The sequence below is a fragment of the Leishmania mexicana genome, chromosome 20 (genome assembly GCF_000234665.1).
Source record: "Leishmania mexicana MHOM/GT/2001/U1103 complete genome, chromosome 20".
Classification (NCBI taxonomy): domain Eukaryota; phylum Euglenozoa; class Kinetoplastea; order Trypanosomatida; family Trypanosomatidae; genus Leishmania; species Leishmania mexicana.
In genome coordinates, this window is record NC_018324.1 from 2,334,284 (window position 1) to 2,358,789 (window position 24,506).

Genomic DNA, 24,506 nt, shown 5'->3' on the forward strand with positions numbered 1-24,506 from the left:
AGAGAAAATATCAAATGCGGGATGAAAGGAAGGGAAAATGCAACGCAAGGGAACCGCGAGGGACAGAGGGACAGGAGGACGGTGGGGGAGAAGAGCGATAACGTCGCCTTACATGGTCGGTGAGTATGTGTGTTCCATTCAACAGCAACAGAGAAAAAAAAGAAACCAAAAGTATGTGGCCGACAGCGAACAAACAGAAAAGGGAAGAGGAGAGCTCGTGCAAAAGGGTGCTGTTTCGGTGGGAAAGGGGAAGTGAGGCACGAGACTTGGGGAGGGGTGAGGGATGGGAGACGGAGATACGTCAAGCAACCAAACGCGTGCTGCACGACTTGGGGTGACCAGGAGTAGTGGCCCAGCGCAGCCACGTACGCAAAACGAAAATAAACGGACGACGGCATGGGTAGATGAGAAACCTGCCAAAGCCTGTGCCAGCAGTAGCTCTCCCCTGCGCAACTATCGACTGCGCTCCGTGCACCGCTTCGTGGGCTTTGTGTCGAGGAGGTTGAGCTCCACCTGTATCACCGCCGGCCTGCTCTGCGTTTTGGAGGCCTCGTCACCCGCGGAGTCCTTCAGCCAGAAGAGAAAGCGATTGCACGCGCAGGCTGCGACGACGCGGAATGAGCTTGCCTGCTGTGCAAGGGGGTGCGACGTTCGCAGGGAGGATGAGGGCCGGCTCGAGGCCGCTTTCTCCTCGCAGAGGGGGCAAGAGAGCCAGTGATGTGTTGTCAAACAGAAACGGTAGAGCGACTCTCGGTCGTTCGCATGGAGGCACTTTGACGACTTTGGAGCCTCGTTAAATAGAACGTAGAGACTTCCGTCCTCCACCACAGCGGCGGCCGGCATACACGGTGTGGAGAGGTTCCACCGGCCTGGTGCGAGTCGGTGTCCGCCCAGTGGATAGACAGGCGTCCATGTGAACCCGCTTACAGATGACTCGCCGACCAAGGAAAGGCACCACAAATCGTCGAGGACGCCAGTAGCGGTGCTTCCGCCATACAGCCAAAGGCACTGCCGAGCCGCGTCAAACGCAAGGACGGCGTCCTCACGCGGACACGGGCAGACGCCAGGGGTCGCCTTCAGCCGCTCCCACTGCGCGACGCGTAGCTGGATGGACGGCGCGATCCAGAGCCGCCACAAGTCATTCAGCCGCGAAGTGGTGTCATTGCCACCAAAAAGGTACAAAACCGGCTCCAGCGATGTCGGCGCTTGCGCACCAGAGATCATGGTCGCCGAAGCGGCAGGTCCCATCGCCTTACCAGAGGGCTGCAGCGACCCAGCAGCCGGTGGTGATGGCGGGCTAGTCTGCCACCGTTCCGTAGGAGCAGAGAATCCAAAAGCAAGCGCGTGTCCGTATCGCCCCACCGGTCGTGCAGACACACGCACATCGGCCTCCAGTCGATCCCACCGAAGCGCGGCCTCATAATCGCCTTTTGACGACCGTCCTCGTGCACTGGTAGGAGTGGTGGAGGGACGTCCTCCTCTGATCACTCCGAGGCTCGGCGGGGACACCACATCTGCACTTGCAGTGACGCCGTCGGGGCGCCGTGGGTGGAGATGCCAGAGCTCTGCGCTGCACTTCGTGCCATCCCACCCACCAAACAAGATGATGGATCCCTCGGCAGGCAGAGCAGCGGCGCTTGCGTGGGCGACCCTGACCGGGGCGTCGGGCAGTCGCGTCCACACATGCGTCACGGCATCCCATACGCGTGCGTACGGTACGATGTTCTGTGTACATGTATCGAACCCGCCGATGACAAACACTTGGTCCTCAGCACAGACTGTTGTCGACTCCACAATTGATGTGGTCCACGGCGGAGGCACACCTTGCTGAGTAAGTGGAGTGCGCTTCGCTGGTGATTTGGCCGCCTCCGCGTAGGGGAACTCAGACAGGCTATTGTACAACTGTGACATTGCCGGTGAATCTAGGGCAGTAAAGGAAAAAAAAACGAACAGCAAACGCCAAAGGAAACAAAGGAAGCACTGGTATCACGTCAGCGGATGCCCACGCTGAGCAAGAGGAGAGGCACCGGTCTGTGTTCAACAGAGTTACAGAAAAGAGCGCCGTGCAACGTGCACGCGCAACCGCGAACTCTCCACGATGCCTACAACGGCAGAGAGATGCACAGAGCACCAAAGAGCACCAAACAGAGAAATGCAGGCTAGACCACAAGTGAAGTGTCACTGGCCTTATCCGACGCGAAAAAGCAAGGGAGAAAGCAGGAAGGTTGCACCAGTAAAGAAAAAGGCAGGTGCCACGGCAGCCACCTCCCCCTACCCGCCTCCCCAACCCCGAGAAAAAAAAAACAAAGGATATGGCGTGGGATGTGTGCGCGTGATGTGAGAGAAAGGAGGAGGAGGGAGGGGGAGAAGAAAGCCGAAGATGAGGGCGTGGGGAGAGCGGCAGCGGCGGCGAGTTACACGTAAGGAAGCACCGTCTGTGTGACTGAAGCGAAAGGCGGCAAATCTCTCCTTGTTGTTCCTCCGTGATAGAGAGTGAGAAGCGCATCACGCCAAGGTGCCCTGCATCTTCTCTACATCCGCGCACAGACACGCGCGCCTCCTAACGGTTACGGTCGCGCATGCAGTTATTCGGTGTGTTTCGGCCCACCATTGTCGCATTCCAGGACACACACAAGGAGTGTTGCCGTGTCCTCCGTCTGTTTACTTCCTGCCTCTGCTCTGCGAATACATGCGTGCCTTCGTTTTTCTTTCCTGTCTTCTTTACACGTGGCGCCATTTCGTGCGGACACTGCGCTCATGCACGACGAGAATATGCTTGCACCTCAGCGTTACATCCGGTGTTTTCAGCAGTGCACCACACCGGAGCTGTGAACCACAACACCGAGAGAGAATCGGCATTGCAGACCGCTTTAGGCACGAAGGCACAACAGTCCGTCCAACTGCCTCTCCAAAATATGGCGGTCGTTACCGCCTTTTCTTCCGTCACGCTGGGCTGTGTGTTCGCTAGAGACAAGAGGAGGGGCACATGAAAAGGCGGCATTGCACTCCATCACCACCGCTGACCCACACACACACACGTGCATGCACAGCACAAATAAGCAGACGCTCAGCAAGTCGCAAGCAGCCGCAACGACGGCCTCGCTTGCGCGCACCTTTCCACTCGCCTGCGCGGACTTGCATACGAGCGTGTGCCGAATAGAAGCCACTCTTCCTCGCACCACTTCCACGGATGAGACACACGGGCTGCTTCTACAGTGCAGCAGATGCGCTCATAACAACATATAAAAAAATGTGCGCTGCTCTTTTGATGGATCGCATTCTCTCTGGTGGCGCAGATGTCAGAGGTGAGGGAGGGTGTGCAGCGACCGTGGAAGATGATCCAGAGATCGATGTTGCTATTGGCCATGGCGGGTGGGGGTGAGAGAGGGGGGGCTACAGAGAGAGAGAGATGAACATAAGGGACTACAACGATAAGCGTTTCGGATGGCATCATGCGCAGGGAATGAAAATGAGTGCAGTATACACAGAGCACCCCTCACGCACAGACGCACACGCGTGGGTGCGCGCACGAAAAAAAAACATGACCAGATGAAAAACGCAAGACACAGCGAGACGGGGGGGAGCAGAGAACGGGCGAACAAGAGAACAAAGGAGAGACAGGACCGACCGACCCCCTCCCCCCACACACACACAGTGCCAGAGCAGATAGTGGCGCACAACGTTCAGTGTCACCTGCGAGGACGACCGCGAGGGGTAAGGTTCGCATGGAAACGTGGTAGGTGAGCATGCAAGAGAAACACAGCTGAGAAGAAATAGGACGAAGAGGAATTGGGGCAGTGGAAACTGCCTCAGCTGCGCTGGCGGAATGCAGTGTCCAACGAGTTTCTGGGGTTTAAGGGGCCGTGCCCCGTGCCCACAGCAACTCTCACCATCATTCCACGCGCACACAACGCACACGCAGGGGAACACTTTGCAGAGGTGCGGTCGGCAGTGAGGAAAAGCAACACAAAAAGCACGGTGTTGCACAGGCCGTCCCCCCTAGTGCTGCGTCCCTTTCACACAGGCATCCCTGCCTTCCACCTTGTCTCATGCCTCTTTGTCGTCCTTGCCTCCACGCAGACCGTTGCTTACGATGCGCTGAACCCCATCTGCCCGCGAATGCGGTTCTTGAGTGACTCGGGTATCGCACCCTTATCCTCCGCGATGGCGTCCACTACGGGCAGCACATCCTCCGGCTTGAAGAGGCCGTAGCAGATGCCACCGTGGCGGCTGTAGATGATCACGTTGCCCGCGTAGATATGACCGCCCATGTGCGAGCACGAGCACACTGTCACCCGCTCCGCACCACCGGCGCCCATCTTTTCGAGGAGAGCATGACGAAAGAGGTCGATCAAGACGGAGCCGCAGTAGCCGCAGCGCGCGTCGCGTGTGAAGTGGGAACAGAGGAAGATAAAGTACTCACCCGAGCGGTCTACGGCCAGTGTGCCTTTTACCTCCCACGGCAGCTCATACGGCTCCGAGACACCGCTGTATTGTGTAATGATGACCGCCTTCTTGTCATCGTCCAGTTTACAGTGTAGGATCGAGTCCTCCGTGTCCTGGTCAACGTGCGACACGTTAAAGTTTGCATCCGGTAACTTGTGCTTGACGTGATGCCTCAGCTCCTTAAAGCCCGGCACGTTCTCGGTGTGCTTGTCCCACTCCCTTGCAGGCATACGAGTGTTCAGAAAGATGTGCTCCCGCAGACTCATGCTGCCGATAATCTTGGCCGGGATCGGGCCACAGCACTCCTCGCGCCCGAAGCCGTACTTTTGAGGGTCGAGTCCCTCAATGTCTTGCAGCGTCTGTGTCGTCAGCTTCGGTCTGATCGCCTCAAACGAGTTGGGATCGGTGGACATCATGCACACGGTTTGAGTGGAAGCCAGTGCATGAGCCACGCACAGGAAGCCTTAGACAGCGCAAGGGGCGCTACCCCTCCAAGAAAAAAGCGCAAGGAAGGAAGCAAGGAATAGAATGGATGCGACTCGGAGCAGACACAGCAGAGCAAAGAACCGTCACCAGTGTGTGGGGGGGGCACCTCCAGGTGCCATCAAACAAAAAGGTCGGAAGCAACGGAGTAGCGCGGCGGGAGGGAGAAAATAGAGGTCGCAAAGGCGATGCCGCGGCAAATCACCGCAGAAAAAACCCAAAGAAACGTCACGGCGGGCTGACAAGGAGTAGAACACGAGAGAGACAGAGAAATTTCCTAAGCGGTCGGCTTGCGAAGCACCTGTTGGCCAAGAGACTGGAAAGTGCGCATGCAGAGGTGAGTGATATGAAGGAGGAGAGGGGTGGCAGGGAGAGAGAGAAATGGTGAAGGTAGGTGTGGCAGCGTTAAGATGCTAGAGAAGGGTAAGATACGCACCGTGTCGTCGTTGGGGTGACGTCCCATGGATGCGCATCGACGGCGTGCAGACACCAAAACAAAGAAAAACATGAAGCGAGGGAGTCAAGGAGCCGCAACGAAGCAGAATGTGTGTGTGTGTCGCTGTTTATCGGTGGGAGAGATGTTAGTGTATGTACACGTGCGCCGGACGGAGAGCCCAGCGAGCCTGTCAAGGTACAAGTCGCGACACTCCACAAGGACGAGGAGGCGGCGCATCGGCATAAGCAGCAGCAGCAGCAGTCCAACGTTGCCACTAATGGCCGGACTCCTCCACGCGGTCAAGTCTGCCCAATTGTACACGTTTTGTCTGTCTTTTTTCTCCTTCATTCTCTCTTTCTGAAACACACGCCGTCAGGATGGGACAACGCAACGCATACGCCATGGCCAGGCAAGCCCAGCTCGCATGCCCGTGCCCGCGGGCACCTATTCACGATGAGTCGTCACGACTTCTGCGGTTATCGGCCATACTCTTGGCGCTTAGCGGGTCTACGATGCGCGGCCGCACCAGCATCTTCTTGGGTACACAATAGGGAAACACGAGCGCGTTGCAGACCGGGTTCAGGGACTCGTTGCCGTGAAGTGCTGTCTCCCAGCTTTTGGCGCGCTTCAGCTTGCCAATTTTGGCGAGAGCAACCTGCCGCTGCCGATGTGCAGAGAGGCGATCCTGAAAGAGCATAACCACCGGCGGCACCGCAAACTCAAACTCGCGCTCGTTCAGCGAACCATCCGTCTGAATCGTCAGTGTCTTATGCATGCGCGGGAAGCGTGACCGCTCGATCGCGAGCTCCTCGCGGTACATGCCTCGGTTCTCGACGTGCTGCATCTCACTCAAATGTCGGTCCTTGATGAAGGTGCGAAGCACGTAGGGAACTTTGTAGTCTGGCGGGCGCAGCTTCGGGTTTGGCGAGACGGTGCGCGCCAGTGGCCGCAAACCTGCAGCGGGCGGGGCGCTTTTTGTCACGACGGCCCACTTATTCAGCACCATGGTGCTATCCAGGTTTTCTTCGAATATATATATGTGTGTCGGAGAGGGAAGGGGGTCGAGTAAGAAGGGCACTTGTTTGTTTGGGGTGTAGCCACGTGGTCCCCACACCGCGTCCACTGATGATATCCACCGACAAGCATCCAAGGAGTGTGTGGACAGCGGCGATAGGGGAGAGGGAACATATGGTCGACGAGTTCAGTGTTGTTGGCATCAAACGACACCGTCACGACAATCACGAAGGGGCGCAGTGGAGAAGGTTCAAGAGCAAAGGTGTCCTCGTGAGAGGCCTTCACCAGCAGAGACCGAGGAACGTAAGCGGAGGAGGTGGGGAAGGCGGGCAGGCTTGGGCTGTGTGTCCTCGAGACAGCCGCACAATGGGGACATCCACACGCATGCGCGGTTTACGCGTCTTGTTGCAGCGCCATTCTTTCTTGGCATGTTCCCAGCGTCCTCTTCGCCTCGTCCCCGTCTGCTCTACTTCCGCCTTGGCACCGCATGTCACCCCCCCCACCCCCATCGCAGTGGTCAAAGTCAATACGAAGTGCTCGCAATACAAATGCGAAGCACCCCACTACGCCTGGGAGCCGTTCTTAACAGGAGCGCGACAAGCAATCATGTAGACAGAGACGCAAAGATCGGAAAGCGCGCAACAATAGCACACATCCGTTTCTCTCCACCTCCCCCCACTCCCGCGGCGGCTGTGGCAGGTGGTGCCCTGACGACAAACGTGGTGTCAGAACAGCAACACACGCACACACACGAAAATGCGCGGGGCGATCACTGCAAGCTGACAGGGCCCCAGGGCACACCTGGCCTACACGCCGCGGTGCTGAGAGTATGTGATGTAGCGGTCAATCGTGTGTGGGGTCAGCTGATAAAACAGAAGCCGATTATCCACCATCCAGCGCAGCAGCGCGAGCGAGGCAAAGCGGACGCCGTGTACCGCCGCCATCTCCTCCATGGCAAAGACAAGTGTCTCCACACCGTCGCCAGCAACGCGGTCCGCCACCTCCACGAGACCACCAGCAGAGCTGTCCAGTCCCAGAGCCGCGACGGAGAGAACGTTGAGCTGATCTGGTGATTCGATGGCGCGACGAAGCAAACTTTGGCATGCCACGTCGAGCACAAAGAGAAACGCAACGCCGCACTCGACAACGCAGCTGCTACTACGATTGGTAGGCGCCGTGAGACCAGACGTCGAGGAGGCGACCGGCCAAGCGGCATTCATGTTTTTCATGAGCGTCAGCACGGTGGTCGACGTCGCTGCCTCCTTTTGTGTCGTCGACAACTCGCCATATTCGGACCACCAAGTCTGCGTCGCGTCATCACCGTCGTCGTTCTTGGCGTTCGGACGCAGCAGCACGAGCGGCGCGAGATGTGTGTGCTGAAATTCCTCCACAAGTGCCCTCCTAGAGGCTGCCCTTGTGGCAGTCGCAATGAGCCGCTGCCACGAAAAGGCCACGGCAGCGGACATCTCCAGCCCAACACTGCTTGTACGCGTCGTCACACACGGGCGGCGCCACGCGTGCGCGGCGTAGAGCTCAGCGAGTGATGCAGGCACTGCATCATGTGGCGCTGACGAGCTGCCTGGGACGGCTGCAGAGGAACGAGCGTTGCTCACCTCGATAAGCTGATGCAGCCAGCGCGGGTGACATGGGTGCAGCGTGGACGGGCACGCCTCGTAGCATGGCTGCTGCGGTGCTAAGCGGGCACACGACTGCGTTAGAGACACGCACTCGGCCACCTCTGCCGGGTCTCCGGGAAGCAAGACGGTGACGCGGTGGTGACAGCCACTGTCTGTCAAGTGCAGTGACGCGAGAAAATGCAGTTTCTGCTGGAGTCGCACATCTTTGGAGAGCACGAGGACCACGTCCGCCGGCTGCTCGCAAATCTCGCATGCGAGGTCCGCCACGGACGTGCGCTGAAGTGAGGAGGCAGTGACGTCAACGACAACGGCTGGCAGGGGTGAATCAGGGGTGGCTGTGTGTGCGAAAGCAGGCGACGCCACAGTCAGGTAGTTCTGCCTGCACCGCCGCACAGGCGCAGAATGCATCGCGTCGGAGAGAGCCTGGTGTATGGAGACGCCATCGGCTGCGGGCGAGAGAATCATGTCGCACAAACGCTTCCACACTTCGCTGGAGGTGAAGCAGGAGGACACGCGCGTGGAGCAGGCGACAGGGCGTTTGCTGCACGTCGACAGCATTCTGTACCGACGTTCCTGGACCAACTTCCACCATTGCCTCGCCGTTGCCCTCGCTGCATTAAACCAGTGCACCATGTGAGCTGGATCCTCCGCTGCTGCCCCCGCGGCTTCCTCCCTCGCACTTCCATGCGAATTCATGCAACCCCTAAGCAATGCTGCGGAAACCGCAAGAGGCAGGTCGTGCAGGTGCTGCATAACTTCCGCAACAAGGAGACGCGGCTGCGGAGCAGTAACTGGCCCGGCAGGGCGTCCGCCTGCGCGGGCTAGCGCCTCTAGGAGAAAGGTGCGCTCTGCCTCCTCGTCGCACATCGCCGTGACCGCTTGCACGAGTCGCCGAACGGTCGACGGCGCCGGGAACACACCGACGCCGATTCCGCTAAAAGAAAGCCGCACGGCACCCTTGGTGCTGCCGTTCACCACCACACCGGGCCGCACGCAGGGACGAATTTCGTGTGCGGTGCAGGCCAGCAGTAGCTCCGCCGCCGTGTCACGGACGACCAGCGGCGCCTCCACGTCAACTGCGCGCAGCTCCGCGATGTACCGCAGCCCGCGTACGGGACCCTCCGTCATACGCTGCAGCAGCCGCTCTTTGAGAAGCTGCGCCGCCAAACGCTCCTCCATGCTGGACGTAACTTCGATCCACCCCGCCGGTTCCAGGAAGGCACACGAGGCGGACGCTGCGCTTGTCGAATCCACTCCCAGGCGCACCAGTCGCGGGCCCTGCGGCAGAGTCGGTAGCGACTCGATAAACGAGACCGCCTCGTGAAGGGCCTCCAGCAACTCACGGGAAGTCGGGAAGGGTCTTACCATGCTCACATAGACCGCTGATCCGCGTAGACAGCACCGGAGAACGGGAGTGGCGAGCAGCGCACGGGTAGACAGCTTCTCTGGCGAGCAACAGAGCTCAGAGGATGCGGGTGAAGAGGAGGTGAGAGGGAAAGTCGCGGCAGAGTCTGCCGCCGAAGGCAGAAAAGCCGCTGTGCTGGCCGTAGGCAAGACTGGTGTCGGGTCGCCGAGAGTCGATGTCGGCAATGCGGCACTCTGCGCCAAAGGTGGCGCCGCTGTGTGGACAGTGTCGATTGTTGGTGCTGCTGGGACGGGTTCTGGTCGTGCAGGTGGCGCTTCACTACACGGCATCGTAGGAGCCATCGGCGGTGACGATGGGGCAAACAACCCCGTTGGCATCTCTCTCTTCGTCGCCTGTGCGTCGCCCTCGGCCTCCTCGACGACGGGAGAGAAGAGCGTGTTTTCCAACTCCTCCAACGTAAAGGCGATGTCGGACGCGCCGTGGGCGTCGGTGGCGGCCTGCAGGTGCTCCGGCGTGAGAATGAAGGACGATGTCCACGACTGAAGAGGTGACAACGCTGCTTCACAAGGTGGTGACACTGCCGGAGGCAATGGAGCTCGTCGACTCCGTATGCCGGTGTTCACTGCCGGCGGTGGTGTCGAGATCGGCAGCGGTGCGATAAGCGGTTCCGCATCTAGCGAGTCCTCGGCGAAGAGTAGAGACGATGCGGCGTCTCCCGACGCGGCTCCCCTCGGCCTCCGAGTGTTCAGGCCGGAACTGCCCCCCAGCCGCGAAGCGGGGATGGACACGCGACTCCGCTTCTGCTCGTCGGCGACGATCTTGCCAAGCGTGAATATGTCGTTCAGCAACGTGTCTGCCTCACCGTTGCCGCGGCGTCGACGCTGACGCGGCTGCTTGCTTGCCTCATGCGCGCCAGGGTCACTTGGAAAGAGGGATGTGATTTCATCCTCGTCGAGGCGACTGTGGAACGGCGCCGCACGGTCAGACGTCTGACTTCGCGAAGCCTGTGTTCGACGAGCGCACACGAGCGCTACGATGAGGCGGAGAGGCCGCCGCGACCGCGTCTCCTGTGCAAGTCGGCGCATTCACGAGTATGTGGATGATGCGCAACGCGTCGTTGTGTTCCTGGGGGAAAAAAGTGTGGTTAGATCGCCAAGCGCCGTCGACGCAAGCAAGACAAAGAATAACGCAGAGCGAGGGTTTAGTGAACGCATGAACCACGAGAAACAGAGCAAGAAGAGTGCTGGCAGAGACATAGAGGAGAGACCGCATGAGCACCAGGTAAAGGAGGCTCAAGCGAGCGAGGGCTCGGTGCGTTCGACACATGCTCACAGCCACACACACAAGCACATGGACAGCTACTAGAGTTAAGAAGACATCCATACTGTCCTCAATCGTTCTCTCGTTGTGTCGTTGTTGTTGGGAGATGCTGGCTGATAAAAGCATGCGTGTTTCAGCAGCATTCGCTTCCGTTGCCTTTGCAACCCGTAGTCACAGCAAAAGGGTCTACACAGTGGTGCGCCACTGTCCGCTGGGCTGTGTTGTGGTGCTTTTGCCGCTTTCATTTTTGCCTCTCAGTCTCGTAGACTGAAGTGGAAGGTACAGTGCGACACATCGAGGCGAGCAAGCGAAACAGAGAGCGACAGAGGAGAGGCCGGAGAGACCGTGGTGCAGGTAGCAGACAAGACAGTGTGCTCCATCACCCGTCTTTCCCTCGCCCCTCCCCCCTCTGCCGTTGATGCATCGCTGCCGCTGCCCGCACAGGACAAACCGCTTCACTTGGTTGCGGCGGGAAGCCGAGGAGAGCCGGACTGAGGGGGCAGCAAAAACCACCGCAGAACTGCCTCCTCTGACGACACTGGCCCAAAGGACTGGCCGCCTTGCATCACCGCAGACACCGATGTCACCTCGGCGCACCTGAGGACATCGTAGCCGAACTTCTCCACGTTTGCCGTGAAGAGCATCACGTCCGACGCGGCGGCAGCGCGGTCATCCTCGGCGGTGGCCGGGATCTGCAGGGTCGACTCGCGTAGCATGACACTCAGTGACCCTAGCAATGGAACCATCACGCCATCCATGTCTCCAGGCGGCAGCAAGGGCCGCAGCGCACGCATTAGCCGTGCCACCTCGCGGAGCATGGCCATGACCCACTCGTTACCGCTTGCCGACCAGTGTCCCTTCTCCATCGAGACGTGATCCAGGCTGTTCACCTTGCGGTGCACGAGGGACCCCATCTTCGAGAAGAATTCGTTGCGGTGGGCCATGCAGTTGCGCACCACACGGTTCCAGTCATTCTTGACGAACAGCTTCGACGTCTCAGGAGCGGTGTTTGCAGAGGACGCGTTTGACGGCATCTGTGATGCTGAAGCACCGCCCACAAGGCCTAGCGCGTTTGCCACCGCCAGCGCATCGAGCGGCGCGCGGCCACGCAGTGACGAGACAAGGACACCCTCTTCCATGGCGGCCGTCAAGTGCGCCTGCAGAGCAGGAATGAAATCGATGAGAAACGCGACACACTGCGAGGCGATGCATAAGTGCTGCGTGGTGATGGTGGAGAGCGTGCCTTTCTCTACTGCCCGCGCACCAAGCACCATGGCAGCTGCCTGGCCCTCGTACTCATCGAGCAGCTCACTCATGCGCGACGCGACATCGAAGGCAAGGAAGGGGAAGAGGGCAATATATTCGTGATATTTGTGCAGCAGATCCATCAAAACGAGGAGGGAGATGGGCACGAGGCGGCCCTCCAGCTCGTCAGTGTCGGCACCCGGCGCCGCTTCCGCCGGCTCGCTAGCCGTCTTCCCGTTGGGTAGAATGACGGCACCGGTACTGCACCGTACTCGCACGTAGAGTTTAGCGGCTCCGGTACTGAGCAGATCATCCGCGCCGCAGGCATCCGTAGCTCCACGAGCCGAGCTCGCCGAATGGCGCCATCGATTAAAGACGCCGTCGCTGTCGCCCGAGGCGAAGAGGGCCGTCAGCGAGCGCAGTCGAAACGCCTTCAGCGCTGTCGCCTCCATGGTGCACATGTCCTCCACCTGCTGCTGTATCGACTCGTCGACCGCCTCCTTGGCGGCCCACGTCTCCCCCTCCGTCACCATAATCATGTTCTCCTTGTTGACGCTGTGCTGGTGGCGGAAAAAGCGCTTGGCGAGTCGCTGAACAGTGGTGCCGATCACTTTTGTCGGACGGTACACCACAAAGCCGGCCGGCTCCTCGGCAGCTGCGAGGGACTGCGCCTTGTGGTCGCCCGCAGTCGACGACACGGGCGAGCCGGTCGGAGTCCCATACCCGCTGCCTCCTTCGCGAAGAAGCAACACCAGTCGACCAGCCACATCGCCTGTCACGCGCACCGGAAACTGCACACTAACGCGCACGAGCTGCACCACCTCAACCATGGACGACAACTGCGGCCCGTTGGCATATACCTCCAGCAACGACGCGACTAGCGACTCCGCCTCGCCACACACGCGCGCAAACAGGTCCCGCGTCGCCGTCTCCATCAGGATGTGGCGGTTCTCGTACATGGCGAGCGCCGTCCGCAGCCCTCCCGTGAGGAAAAAGCCCCAGTTCTGCGACGCGTGTGTCACAAAGTCCACGAGCATGTCCACAAACTGCTGCAGCACCTGCAGATAGCCCTGAAAGCGGAGGTGTTTCGCAAACCCGCAGAGCTGCTGGCGTGCCTCTGGCAGGGCGAGAGCAACCGTGTCGCTGGTAATGGAGAGAAGCTCATTCGCCTTGGTATTATCCAGCGTGCCAGCGTTCATGAAGAGACTCACGAGCATCTCTTGCCCCATGACATGAAGCAGCTCAACAAGCCTTACATGGTAGAGCTGATTTGCCGCGTTCAGCACACCGAGGCGCGTTACGCTCTCGCACACGGTCGTCACTCGCTCGTTTGACTCGCCTTCGTCGAGGTTGCTCAGCAGCACGTCACAGTACTCGTCGAGCACGAGCTTTTCGAGGGCTTTGCGCGCTCTCCGGAGACGCCCCGGGACCTCCTGGAGGCATTGTAGGTGCGACAAGGACTTCCACGCAACGCCCTGCTCCACATCCTTGGTGCCGCGCACCGCAGTCTCCAGGTCAAGCAGCGCGGATGAGATGGCCAGCACCTCGCCAAAGTCGCGCTCCGGCAGCGCAGCCCAGTTCTCGACGTCCCCTAATCGCCGGAGCACTTGCTGCGCTGAGGTGGCGGTGGTGTTCAGTCGCAGAAAGTTCTGCCGTCGCCGGTAGAGATTGCCAATGCGGATGTACTCGGCAATGCAGTGCTCGCCAGCGCGCATGCCGCCCTCGCGAGCCACTCGCACGTCAGCCAAGACGGTTCGAGCGTCGCTGCTGAGGGAGCTGAACTGGCAGGAAGTGGCGAAGAAGTCCTCGGAGCGGTGCTTGACGTGCTGCAGCAGGCACTTCTCCACAGCCGACTCCCACGCGCGCAGCTCCTTATTCCGGCTCTCCAGGTATTCGTAGTCAGCCGCAAACGTGCCACCATCCACGAACTGTGTCGGTGTTCCCGTTGAGCTGCCCTGTGTGGCCACTGCCGCAGTGGGTGACGTTAACGTAGCAGCAGGCCGAGACTCACCCACGGCATCCGATAGCATGCGTATTTCAGCTGCCGGGTCGTACGACATGGAAAAAAACTCCGTTGGTACCCCCGCTGGCCACGGGCCGTCATCCACAGTCGCTGCACCGTCGAGGTGCGCGTAGTCGCCAGCGGCGTCTGCCACGCCGTCCTCCCGCCATTCCCTCGCATCGTTCGCGATCCCCTCACGTTGATTGGCCTGATAGGCTTTTGAGATAAGCTTCACGTAGCCGCTGAAGTCCTCATTGGGTGGGTACTCGGCGAGCAAGGCGGCAGAGGACTCGGGCCCCGTCTGCGCAGCCGAGTAGGAGCGAAGCATGTCCTCCAGGTCACCCACACGGCCATTAAAGTCGAAGGCCGCGTAGAGCTTACCCCCTAACCAAGTGGCCCAGTCTACATTTGTGGTCGGCTCGCCTGGGTCGTTCAGGATCGAAATAAAGCTCTGCCCCACTGAGTGCTGTAGCTGAGTGAAGTGCTGTTGGGAGATGGGGTCGAGTGCGGCAAAGGGGGAGCAGTCGTCACCATACGGTGACACGACGCCGTTGCGCACATTCTGCTGTCGCTGAATCTCATCAGCGGCGCAATCTTCTTGCAGCTCCGTGAACAATACCTCCGGCACACGCAGCTTCTGTCCTGGAGACAAGGCCGAGACCTCGTACAGCCAGTTGCGCAGCTGGGCTCGCAGCGTCGCAGAGGACACGCCATTTCGTATGGACTCCTCTACAACAAGGGAGGGGAGTCCCAGTGCATGGGCGATGCGGACGCGACTAAATCCGTGGTGGACCATTAAGTGAGCACAGATGCTAGCGGCAGCGTCGCGACTGCGGCGGACTGTAGCGTTGCGAAGTTGGCTGCCCTCTGCGGAAACGAGCTGCGTTGATGAGGTGAGCTCATTGTGTGTTCCCGGATATGACGTCATGCTTTGACGCTCTTCGTGCTATCCTTTTGTTTTTTTGCCACCAACCGTATCCTTCACACGTGGTACTCCCTTCCACTTTTCGTTTGCTTTGTCGTTGCCCTTGGGTTGCCTGTCACACAAAACTGGGCTCCGTGAACCACGTATCAGTGTCTCCACGATCCGAAGACGGTGGTACTTGTATTCCCCGTGGTAGCTGGTGAAAGGGACGTCGAAGAGAGAGCAGACGGGTTTCCTTAGCAGAACGTGGAACGGGGAAGCGCCCGTCTGTCTAATATGTATGCGTGTGTCTGTGTGCCTGTGTGTGTGTGTTTGTTCGCGCCTTCCTCTCAAGCGGTGCACGAGGCATTCGCGTTCAATCAGAGGTTGTGGGGTACTGCTTGCTGCAGCTGCGGTAGAGGCCGAGGCAGTTCACCCAACCGCCACTCATACTGCGCCGAACGCAGCCGTGCACACAAAAATGAAGCGTTGAAGAAAAAAAGAAGGGAGAAGTATTCGAGTAGCTCATACGATGAGACGGTGAGGCGCAGCATGCGAGAGAGTCGACTCCGAACACACACGCACACACACGACACCTCTCATCCGCCGAATCGCCTTTACACACCTTCACCTCCGTAAGTGTAGTCATGCAAAGGCCGTCAGAGGGGAACGCCGGGGATGACGTGCCGCGGCTCCACATGTATGGAGCTCTTGGGTTCGGGAAGCAAGAGAGGCTAAGCAAATGGCGCAGACGCAAAGCGGGTGGCATGGGCACGACACGCGCCGAGCTGGACCGCATCCAACGCGGCATAATGGGAAAGAAAACGCATGAGTATGATGAGGCAAGGGAAGGAGGGGGGAGCACCTCTTCAGACGCAGCCATGGCGACTGCAGCGAGACGCACATCCGTTGCGCATGGTGGTGGTGCGCTCATTGACAAACACTCGCAAAAGGGTCGGCGCACCTTCGCTTGTTCTTTGCGTCGCGATGCATTCGCCACTATGCGTCTAGCATGTCTAGGTCTAGCTCCAGGGTCCCTTCTAGCGTGCATGCAGAGCCAGACCACGTCCTATGCCCCACAGGAGAAGGAGGGGAGGTCTGCGTGACCGTGCGTGGTCGTCTCTACAAATGAAGAGCAGAACGGTGTGCGCATGCACAAGGTGTTTGAGCGAAAGGTGCTCAAACCTCGCACGCCTGGACACGCGAGGAAGGTGTCCCTTGGAAGCACCCCCGTCGAGACCTATTCGAAAGAATGACTTTAGACGCCGCATGTCGTCCTGTGCCATGCTCGTATTGGCAGCGCTACGGCTGAGGTGCCCAGGTGGAAGGCGGCGCAGGCACCGACACTCTCGGCGGAAGAGGCACAAGAGATGGCGCAGCAATCGCATCCGTAATGGCGGCGGCAGCAGGTGGCGCGGCGGATTCGACATCCTTGGCCTGCAACGTCGCTCTGCCCACGTCCTCAAAGTCAAAAGACGATACTGCTTGCTCCTCCGGCGGGGGCGTCTTCGGGCTTGGAATGAGGTCGTCATAGCTCCCGTGTGACGAGGCAATCGCCATGGGAGAAGAGGGGGCGCCCCGGGCAGCATCGACAGCAAGGTTGCTTTGCATCGTCGTCTCCGGCATTGGGTTCTTTGCCGCTAAAGTATCCTCACTTGGTACCCTGCTACGACCGCTGCCGCCGGTGGGGCCAGTGCATGGCAGCGCATCTGCAAGGGCCGACTCCTCCCGTTCACGCGTCCCGGCAGTGACGCGCTCGGCAGAGATGCTGGAGGTCATGTCTTCGTCATCGTCCGGGGAGGGCACCTCCATAAAGTCCGCACTACCGCTGTCGCCTGACGCCCTATCCTCGCCTTGCCGCGAGGCACTTGCAGTGGCTGCCCTTGTTCCCGTGTCCTTTTCGTTGCAGCTCTGATGGCTTGTGGAGAGAACGGGCTTGCTTGCTTCCAAGACATCGGAGCCAAAAGGGGATGGGGTCTTGCGCAGCCCCACCGCCCCTGTCCCCATCACAGCACACTGGCCACTGTTGGTGTTCCCAGACCCCTCCGTGGGGAAGGCAGACGCCTCACCGTCGACGTCGCCGCCAATTTTCGCCGTGTCCGTCGACGACTGCCGAGATGAAAATGCGTTCTGCATGTCCTCCAGGCAGTGACGCTCCGCAAGGGCCCCCACAAAATCAAAAGAGGTGTCACCTGAGTACTGGTTGGTGAGATCGGCGGTTGTGCTGTGGTCGTTGCTGAGCATGTGGGAGTTCACCCCACCTCTACTCATCTCTGCACCACTGCCGCCGAAGTCATCGTCGTTGCAGACGCCCGTCGCAAACGAGCTGCTGCGTCGCTGCGGGTACAAATTCGAGGCAACAGCTGGAGTAAGAGCAACGGGGGACGGCATCGGCACACCGTCCCTTGGGTGCAAGCTCGTCAGCGCGTTGGCACCGCGGGAAGACAGGAGTGAAAGGGAAGATCGGCGTTCATCTGCGCGCGACACCGCCGCGAACGGAGCCGCCGCGACCGCTTCCTCCAACTCAGGCGGCTGCTGCCGCACAGGGAATGTTGGGAGCGGCCCAACGACATTGGAATCGGGGAGAGGCGGCATCCGCCGCGTGGCAGCCTCCACCAGCGCTGCTGACCCAGAGATGGTGTTGCTGTTGAACTTCGCCACGCCGACCTTTTCCATCTGCTGCAGCGGCCCACCGGGTGGCTCGCTCCGGTTGGAATTTGCATGGTGACCTTGGTCACCATCGTCCCCCCCGGAGTGCGGTGAGTTCAACGCGGAAGAGGTTGAGGAAGATGCCGAGAATGAGTCGCTGATCTTGGTTTCGCTGATGTCTGGCAGCGTCTGCTCTGTGTAGGTGAGGTCTGCGATCGACGCTGTCCTCCGGGAGCTGATGTCAGGCGAGTGCACCACGGCCCGCACACTGGAGGAGAACAGGGGGCCGGTCATGGTGGTGCGGTTGATAAGGATCGAAACTGGAGAAACAACGGCGATCGGCGGTGCGGGGAGATCGATGACGTATCTGTGGGAGTTGGCGGGGGCGGCATTAGTCTTGTTGGTGACAGACTGCTGCTGCTTGGCCGCGCCCTCGGCGCCGGAAGTGAGCAGGAGGGAAGAGTCTGCCGAGGAGATGACGGAGGAGCTTGAGTCTGGTCCGCTGGCCTTCTCTACTGTTTCGTCATCTCTATGGCTACCTTCGCCGTCGCTGAAGTCGTCCGTGGAGCTCGAGGAGGCCGCTGTAACCCTCGCTTCGTCTGTCGCAGCAGCAGCAGCGCAGTCGTCCACGAGATCATTGCGCACTGTGGCGTCGCACACACGCTCACCGCCACGTGTCCGTGTCGTGGAAGAAGTCGATCCACCGATGAGCCTACGTGATGGACGCGCCGACGCAGAGGAAAGCAGCGTCACGTCGTCTTCACTGTCGCCCGATAGAGAGTCATAGCTGGAGTTGCTGTGTGTTGAATCCGACATGGAAGACGGTGTGAACGTTCCCGTGCCGCTCTCGGCGGGAAAGGCGTCATCGTCCTGCACAGCTGTTTCAGTGGCGACGCCTCCCGCGCTGCAGGGCAACGTTACACTCTCGAAGAAACTGGCTGTCCGCAGCATCGGATCTGTCTGTGTGTGTTCGGCGCTTGGACAACGTAGCGATGCCGAGGCACTTGCCGACGTCGGCCGTAGTGACGCCTCGCATGCCGAAAGACGGGATGCACCAGTCGTGGGTGGCTGCCCGTCTGGCAACGTGGGCCTCACCGACGCAGCTGTACTAAGTGAGCGGGGCGCGGATAAGGCAATACTCTCCATTGCAGCCTCGGGCCGCCGCAGCGATTCGAGAAGCCGCGTTGTCAGCTCCGCCTCACGCTCCTCCGCGTACTCCGCCAGTTGTCCCTCGTATGCTTCTCTCTGAGCCTCCAGCACGTCCTCAAGGGCGGTGAATCGCTTCCGCAGTTTCTGTATTGTCTCTTCCTGCTGCGCCTCGCGATCGCGTGCCATGGCACGCTGCTCCGCGCACTGCTCCTGATACTTTTCCTTCATGGCTCGCACCGCCTGTTGCTGGGCCGCCTTCATTTCGTCACGCAAGGTTGCCTCGCTTTCGTGGCTCTGCTGCAGAAGCTCCACGAGGTGGTCACGCTCGTCAATTATGGCGCGCAGCGTGGCGGGCGACGACTGAGTGTCGAACAACTGGTGAAAGGCCTCCACTTCCCGGTCACGGTCGAGGACGCGCTCCTGGGCGACGCTTAACTGCTGTTGCGTGCGAGCGAGTTCCTGCGGGAGCCCCACCAGCGCCTTCCACTCCACCTGCATGACGCAGTGGCGGCGCCTCATATCCTCCAGTTGTCGCGTTGTCTCTATGAGCTTCGTATCAGTCTGTTCGTACTGCTGTGTCAGCAGGTGAAGGCGCTCTTGCAGCCCGCGGATGGTGTCGTCCTTCTGGCGGAGAATCACATCATCGACGGCGGGTTCGAGAGACGACGACGCCGCACCACCCCGATGAGTTAGCCGCGGTGCCAGAGGACTGCTTGCCGGCTTTCCGTCGTCGTGCTGAGGTATGCCTAGGTCACCTTCTGAGCCACCAGACCCTGATGCCAGTTCTTTGGCAGAAGGCGACGACGAAGCTGCGACGCCGGTCAGTCTCCGATACCGACTAAGCTCTCCACGCAGCGACTTGAGCTCTTGCAGCAAAGCTTGCACTTTGCTACCGCGCGAGTCGCGGCGCAGCCGGTCAGACTCCGCTTGCAGCTCCTCGTTGTGCTTCATTAAAAAGTAGGCACGTCGCTGCCAGTACTCTCTCGGACGGGGCAACACTGAGGAGGGACCCACCTCCGGCGCACTGCCACCCGTCGACTTGCTGCTTGTGGCCACAGCGGCTGCCGTGTCAAAAACCTCGACAGCGTCCGCATCAGCAGCGTCATCGCCCTCGTCGACGGTGCTCTCAGTGATGCCGTGCAGAGAGCGTAGCAGGACGTGCGCGTGCTGCAGCTGCTGTTGAAGGTTCTGCACCTCACTTTTCTTATTCATCAGCTCACGCGTCAGTGCGAGCCATGCATCCTCTGTACGCAGCTGGGTACGAGAAAGGGGCTCCGCGCCGCACCTCGTCTTCAGTGACGGCGACGTGGCACAGCGGGCCGAGTGCACGCGCGAGCGCAGCTGGTGCGGCAGCGGCTTGTGTGTCGAGTACAGTGCAGGTGGCGCAACGACCTGTGGTGCTTCGCTCCTTAGCGTTTGCGCGCCATATGGTCTGTGCCCATCCGCGGAGGGTCGTGGTACCGTTGTTCGTCGAGGCGAGGACTTGTGCGTTTCAGACCCTGTCGGGGCATGTATACTGCTACCCGCACCGCCGTACAAATACCAGAGCTGACGCGCTGTCCCTAGGCCGTCGCCTTTTCTATGGAAACGTTCAGCAGCGTCGGTGGCGGGCTTGCGCGGAGCACGAATGACATGGGGAGATGGTCCGACATGTGAGCCCCATGGGGCACAGCTTGTCAAAAGGGAAGACAGATGCGCACGCTTTGCGAAGGTGCCGGGTGGGGACGAGCTGGAGCGACGTGCGGTCGCAGCCGTCGATGCATCACCGCCGGCGCCACGGCCGAGGTAGATGCGCTTGAACTCCGTTGTGCTCAGGAAGCGACTGCCGGGCACGAGCTGCGTTGACTCCTCCGTTGTCGTGAGGGGAGACCGAGCATAGACACCCTCCTCGGTCGTGTCGGTCTGGCACAAGTGGTGCTCTGCTGACATGAATTTGGTGGCAGATGGCGCGTATCGCCCAAGCGGGATGGCGAGCGTGAAGCAAGCGCCAGAGAAGTAAAAAAGAGCGGCTGGCAAGGTGCAAGGGCTGCGCTCTTTCGCCAGTGCTCCCCGCCGCTTATCCCTCCCTCCCTTGCTCCCAGTGATCTGCAACACGAATAAAAAAAAATAATGCGCGGAGAGCTGTCACGCGTAGCGGTGCGTGTCTCTTCACAGGAGGCAGCACGACAGAAAAGAAAGAGAAGCCCGACGCGTGGCTTCGAGTGCCACACGGCAAGGGTATCTCTCGTATTGAGGATGGGCGGGAGGGGCAAAGGTTGAACTACATGTAAGTGCGACAGAAACTTTGCAAAGGAGAAACAAAAAAAGAAGCGTGTGTCGTGTCTGTCTCAATGAAATGGTAGGACACGAAGATGGGCGTCACAGACAGACGGGTTTGGTAGCGATGCGTTCTGGTGGGTGAGGGGGGGGGCGATGGACGACAGCGAAGGAGTGAAAGCGGACGCTGGCGGAGAGCGGAGAAAGGGAACATCAGAGAAAGGAAGCCAATGTGCCAACGCCTGCATCCCACAAGCATGTCGAGTTCGCCTTTCAAAGTGAAGCCCCCTGAAGGGCACCGGCTAACCCGCAAGGCGTGTGACACCTAAGCAGGCACACAGCGAAAAAAAAAATGAGGCTGCCGCGTAACGGCCGGTAGCCCAGCAACAGTCACATCAAAGAGCCGAGTAACAGACACGTCGTCCGCAAGCAGCCTTTTCGTTTTCTTTTGAGTGCGCGTGAGTCCATAGTACGGTGTGACTGCTGGATGCTTTCCTCTTTCTCTCCTTCGAGCGCGCCCGATGGGGTATTATCGTCCGCTCGATTCCGGGCGCTGCTGCCGCGGTGCATATCTCTGTGGGCTGCAGTGCAAGACCTGCATACACACGCACAAGACACAGACAAACCGGGGACGGGGTGCGGACGAGCAAGCCAGTCAGCTATTGTACAACCGTGCTTGTGTGTTTGAAAAATGAAGTGGGATATGCGCGTCAGCGCTTATGTGTGTGTGCGTGTATGTGTGGAGGGGGAAAGGTAGTGCACAAGTGGAGAGGAGGGGAGTGCTGCGTTGGAGACAAGGTGAAGGAGAGCGCGAGATATAAAAAGAAAGAAGCTGTGATCGCAGCCAACACGCGCACCCATAGCGATGGTTTACAGAACAAAGAAGTGGCGGTGGACTGTACCCCCACACACGCTCACACACCAAGAGAAAGACACGTTCGAAGCAGGAACACGAAGAGTGGGCCCATGGCTCGCAGACACGCACCCGCTAACACTATCGCGCGCTGCGACTCTGTCGCCCTTGACACTCACTGAGATCTTGTTCTCATCACCGTGCCATCCCCTCCTCCCTCACGCGGCAGCAAAAGACACAGAGATAGAGAGGGAACAACGGGCGAAAATAAAGAAAGACGATGATAGCAGAAGAAAATGGTGCGACGAGGTATTTCCTTACAGTACGTCCGTTCTCTGCCATGGAGCGTGAGTCACGCCACTCTACCCCCGGCCTTCCACAGGCCCCATCCGCTTGGTGCGAAGCAGCGGAACACAAGCAATGCAACAATGTGCCGACATAGTTATCGGAGTATGATCCCGCCCTCAAGTTTTATGCGCCAACCCGCTCCGCAGGTTGCCTCACAGCCGCTCCCTCATTGTGCCGGTCGGCACCTCTGGTGCATCCCCCTCTGGGGTGGCGCTCAGGCTCCCCACACCAGTAGGGCAGTGCGAGAGTTGGGCGAGATCCGTTCGAGTCACGTCGACACACTTCCTAATCGTGTGGATGGCACAAGCGTGTGCACTTTCGCAGGTCGCTCCCGCGCAACGCCGTCCAGGACCTCGCCCATGACATCAGTAACAGTGAAACGAGCTCATTTACCCAGGTCGCAGGTACATGACTCTGTCGGTACCAGAGGTGGTTCAGCACTGGCAGAGGATACGAGGGGGGTGGGAGGTCTCTGTGGCGAAGTCACGCAGAGTGGGGGTAGTAAACACCACGAGACCACGCTGCGGTAACTCCCTGCTCCGAGAGGGGGGGGGCATGAGGAAGGCGTAGGAGCGAAAAAACAGGCACCTATCCACATGCGCACAGAAGGAGAAAACGCGGAGAAGACGTCCACACACGTCGCACCAACACGCATGTGATGGCCAAGATGGACCTGTCACGTGCATGCGCACGTACACCCACACACACCAAAGTGAATGCGTCTCATTCAACGCTCACGCGACAGTCGCGCACACTGCGCTAAGCACGGACAAGCAAGGGCACAGCGAAGTCGTTTGAACAATGCAATGCAAGAATCAGAAAAGTCGCACCAAAACGCGCCATAAGCAGAGCACACAGGAAGAGAGAAGGAAACGGCGAGAACTAGCCGCGGTCCTTACTGAGAGAGAGGCAACGCATGCAGAAGCCACATCGCGGGTCACTTCTTCACCTGCTTCACAGCCCAACTGATGCCCTCATCCAACCCCTCGCCTGTCTTGGCGGAGCATGCCTGAATGTGCCACTGTCGGTCTCGCAAATCCGTCAGGTTGAGTGCCACGGAGACCTCTTCTACCGACAGTGCACCCAGTAAATCCTGCTTGTTCGCGAAGACAAGCATTGGCACACCCGCCACCTTCTCTTCCTCCAGGAGGTGCTCCAGCTCACGACGTGCCTCGTGGATACGCCGAGGATCGGCCGCATCAATGACGTAGATGACGACGTCCGCCTCTTTGAAGTACTGCCGCCAGTAGTAGCGCGCAGCGCGCTGGCCTCCCATATCCCACACGTTGATTTTGATACCGCCGGTCACGAGCTTCTTAATCTGAAATCCCTGCGTGGACGCGACATGCGAGATATCCTCATCACTGAGCTGGCGCAGGATGCTTGTCTTGCCAGCGTTGTCTAGACCTAGAATCAGAATACCTGCCGGTCTACTGGTGTGGCGGATCCGCATCAAGAAGTCTAAGATGCCCATGACAGCTGCCTCCTCGTCCTCGTGTGCAATGGCTGTTTCGTCTACGTAGGCGCGACAAGCAGCGTGTCATCTCCTGCCCTTCCCCCTCCCACCTCGTGCACGCTTATGCGTGTTACTGCTTTATGTTGAGTAGAGGTGGTGGTAAAGGCGTCCGCTCGCAACGCGACGAGCCTCGCACACGCATAAATTAGAGCGGTTGGAGGAGCTCAGATGCGAATACTGACAGGAGCATGTATTCCTGTACGTCGTGCACCTCTCCCGCGGCATCACATCCACTTCTGCAAGATGTCCAAGGTGCACAACCGGTCACGTCAGAGCAGAAAAAAAAAGAAAGAGAGAGAAGACGTGGGGAAGGGAGGTGAAGAGGGCGAACAACAACACACAGACGGCGAAGCAGCACAGGACACAGAAAAGGGGGCACGTGCCTTTTGCCGAGTCCGCAGCGTAGGTGACGGCATCCTGCTCGCTGAAGAGAAGGAAAGTGGGATGGCGCATGTCGCGAGTGAGGAACCGCAAAATAGACGCCGCAGGCAGCGACGACGTCAAAGCGAGAGACGCAGGCGCACGCACGCACAAACGCCTAACAGCTCTCCTCTGAGAAAAGACGCACTTGCATGTGCCTGCATGCACTTACAGAACCAGGATACCCTACCGCTCCCCCCCCGTGCATCCCGGAGCCGTTTCGCGATATTCACTTTCTCTTGGACGCCCATGTCCGGCTCCTCCCTCTCCCTGTTCTCCTCTCCGTTTGGCCTCTGCAAACGGATGGAGACGAGGGAGAAAGGCAGCGGGGGTCCGTCGACAAAAACAAATCAAGTGAAGAAGCGTAGAGAAAAGATGTGAGAGAGGATGTGCGAGAGGCTCGTGCGAGGGAGTCACCACCGATATCGTCAACGCAGTCAATCCCTCCCTACCCATCCCCTC

At 59.5% G+C, this 24,506-nt stretch overlaps 7 protein-coding genes across 7 annotated transcripts; all 7 read right to left on the minus strand.

Annotated features, from left to right (window-relative positions):
* Positions 1–453: 453 nt before the first annotated feature.
* Positions 454–1,911, minus strand: LMXM_36_6170 (conserved hypothetical protein; the record flags this gene model as incomplete). Its single annotated transcript, XM_003874927.1, has 1 exon — positions 454–1,911. The coding sequence occupies one exon, from the start codon at positions 1,909–1,911 to the stop codon at positions 454–456; it is 1,458 nt and encodes a 485-aa protein (XP_003874976.1).
* A 2,177-nt stretch (positions 1,912–4,088) lies between these two features.
* LMXM_36_6180 (conserved hypothetical protein) lies at positions 4,089–4,862 on the minus strand (the record flags this gene model as incomplete). Its single annotated transcript, XM_003874928.1, has 1 exon — positions 4,089–4,862. The coding sequence occupies one exon, from the start codon at positions 4,860–4,862 to the stop codon at positions 4,089–4,091; it is 774 nt and encodes a 257-aa protein (XP_003874977.1).
* Positions 4,863–5,813: 951 nt separating this feature from the next.
* On the minus strand, positions 5,814–6,371 carry LMXM_36_6190 (conserved hypothetical protein; the record flags this gene model as incomplete). The annotated part of the gene is made up of 1 exon (XM_003874929.1): positions 5,814–6,371. One exon carries the CDS (start codon positions 6,369–6,371, stop codon positions 5,814–5,816), a length of 558 nt encoding a protein of 185 aa, XP_003874978.1.
* An 814-nt stretch (positions 6,372–7,185) lies between these two features.
* On the minus strand, positions 7,186–10,467 carry LMXM_36_6200 (conserved hypothetical protein; the record flags this gene model as incomplete). Its single annotated transcript, XM_003874930.1, has 1 exon — positions 7,186–10,467. One exon carries the CDS (start codon positions 10,465–10,467, stop codon positions 7,186–7,188), a length of 3,282 nt encoding a protein of 1,093 aa, XP_003874979.1.
* Positions 10,468–11,157: 690 nt separating this feature from the next.
* Positions 11,158–14,745, minus strand: LMXM_36_6210 (conserved hypothetical protein; the record flags this gene model as incomplete). Its single annotated transcript, XM_003874931.1, has 1 exon — positions 11,158–14,745. The coding sequence occupies one exon, from the start codon at positions 14,743–14,745 to the stop codon at positions 11,158–11,160; it is 3,588 nt and encodes a 1,195-aa protein (XP_003874980.1).
* A 1,410-nt stretch (positions 14,746–16,155) lies between these two features.
* Positions 16,156–20,580, minus strand: LMXM_36_6220 (putative flagellum transition zone component; the record flags this gene model as incomplete). Its single annotated transcript, XM_003874932.1, has 1 exon — positions 16,156–20,580. The coding sequence occupies one exon, from the start codon at positions 20,578–20,580 to the stop codon at positions 16,156–16,158; it is 4,425 nt and encodes a 1,474-aa protein (XP_003874981.1).
* A 2,465-nt stretch (positions 20,581–23,045) lies between these two features.
* LMXM_36_6230 (putative ADP ribosylation factor 3) lies at positions 23,046–23,582 on the minus strand (the record flags this gene model as incomplete). The annotated part of the gene is made up of 1 exon (XM_003874933.1): positions 23,046–23,582. The coding sequence occupies one exon, from the start codon at positions 23,580–23,582 to the stop codon at positions 23,046–23,048; it is 537 nt and encodes a 178-aa protein (XP_003874982.1).
* Positions 23,583–24,506: the final 924 nt, after the last annotated feature.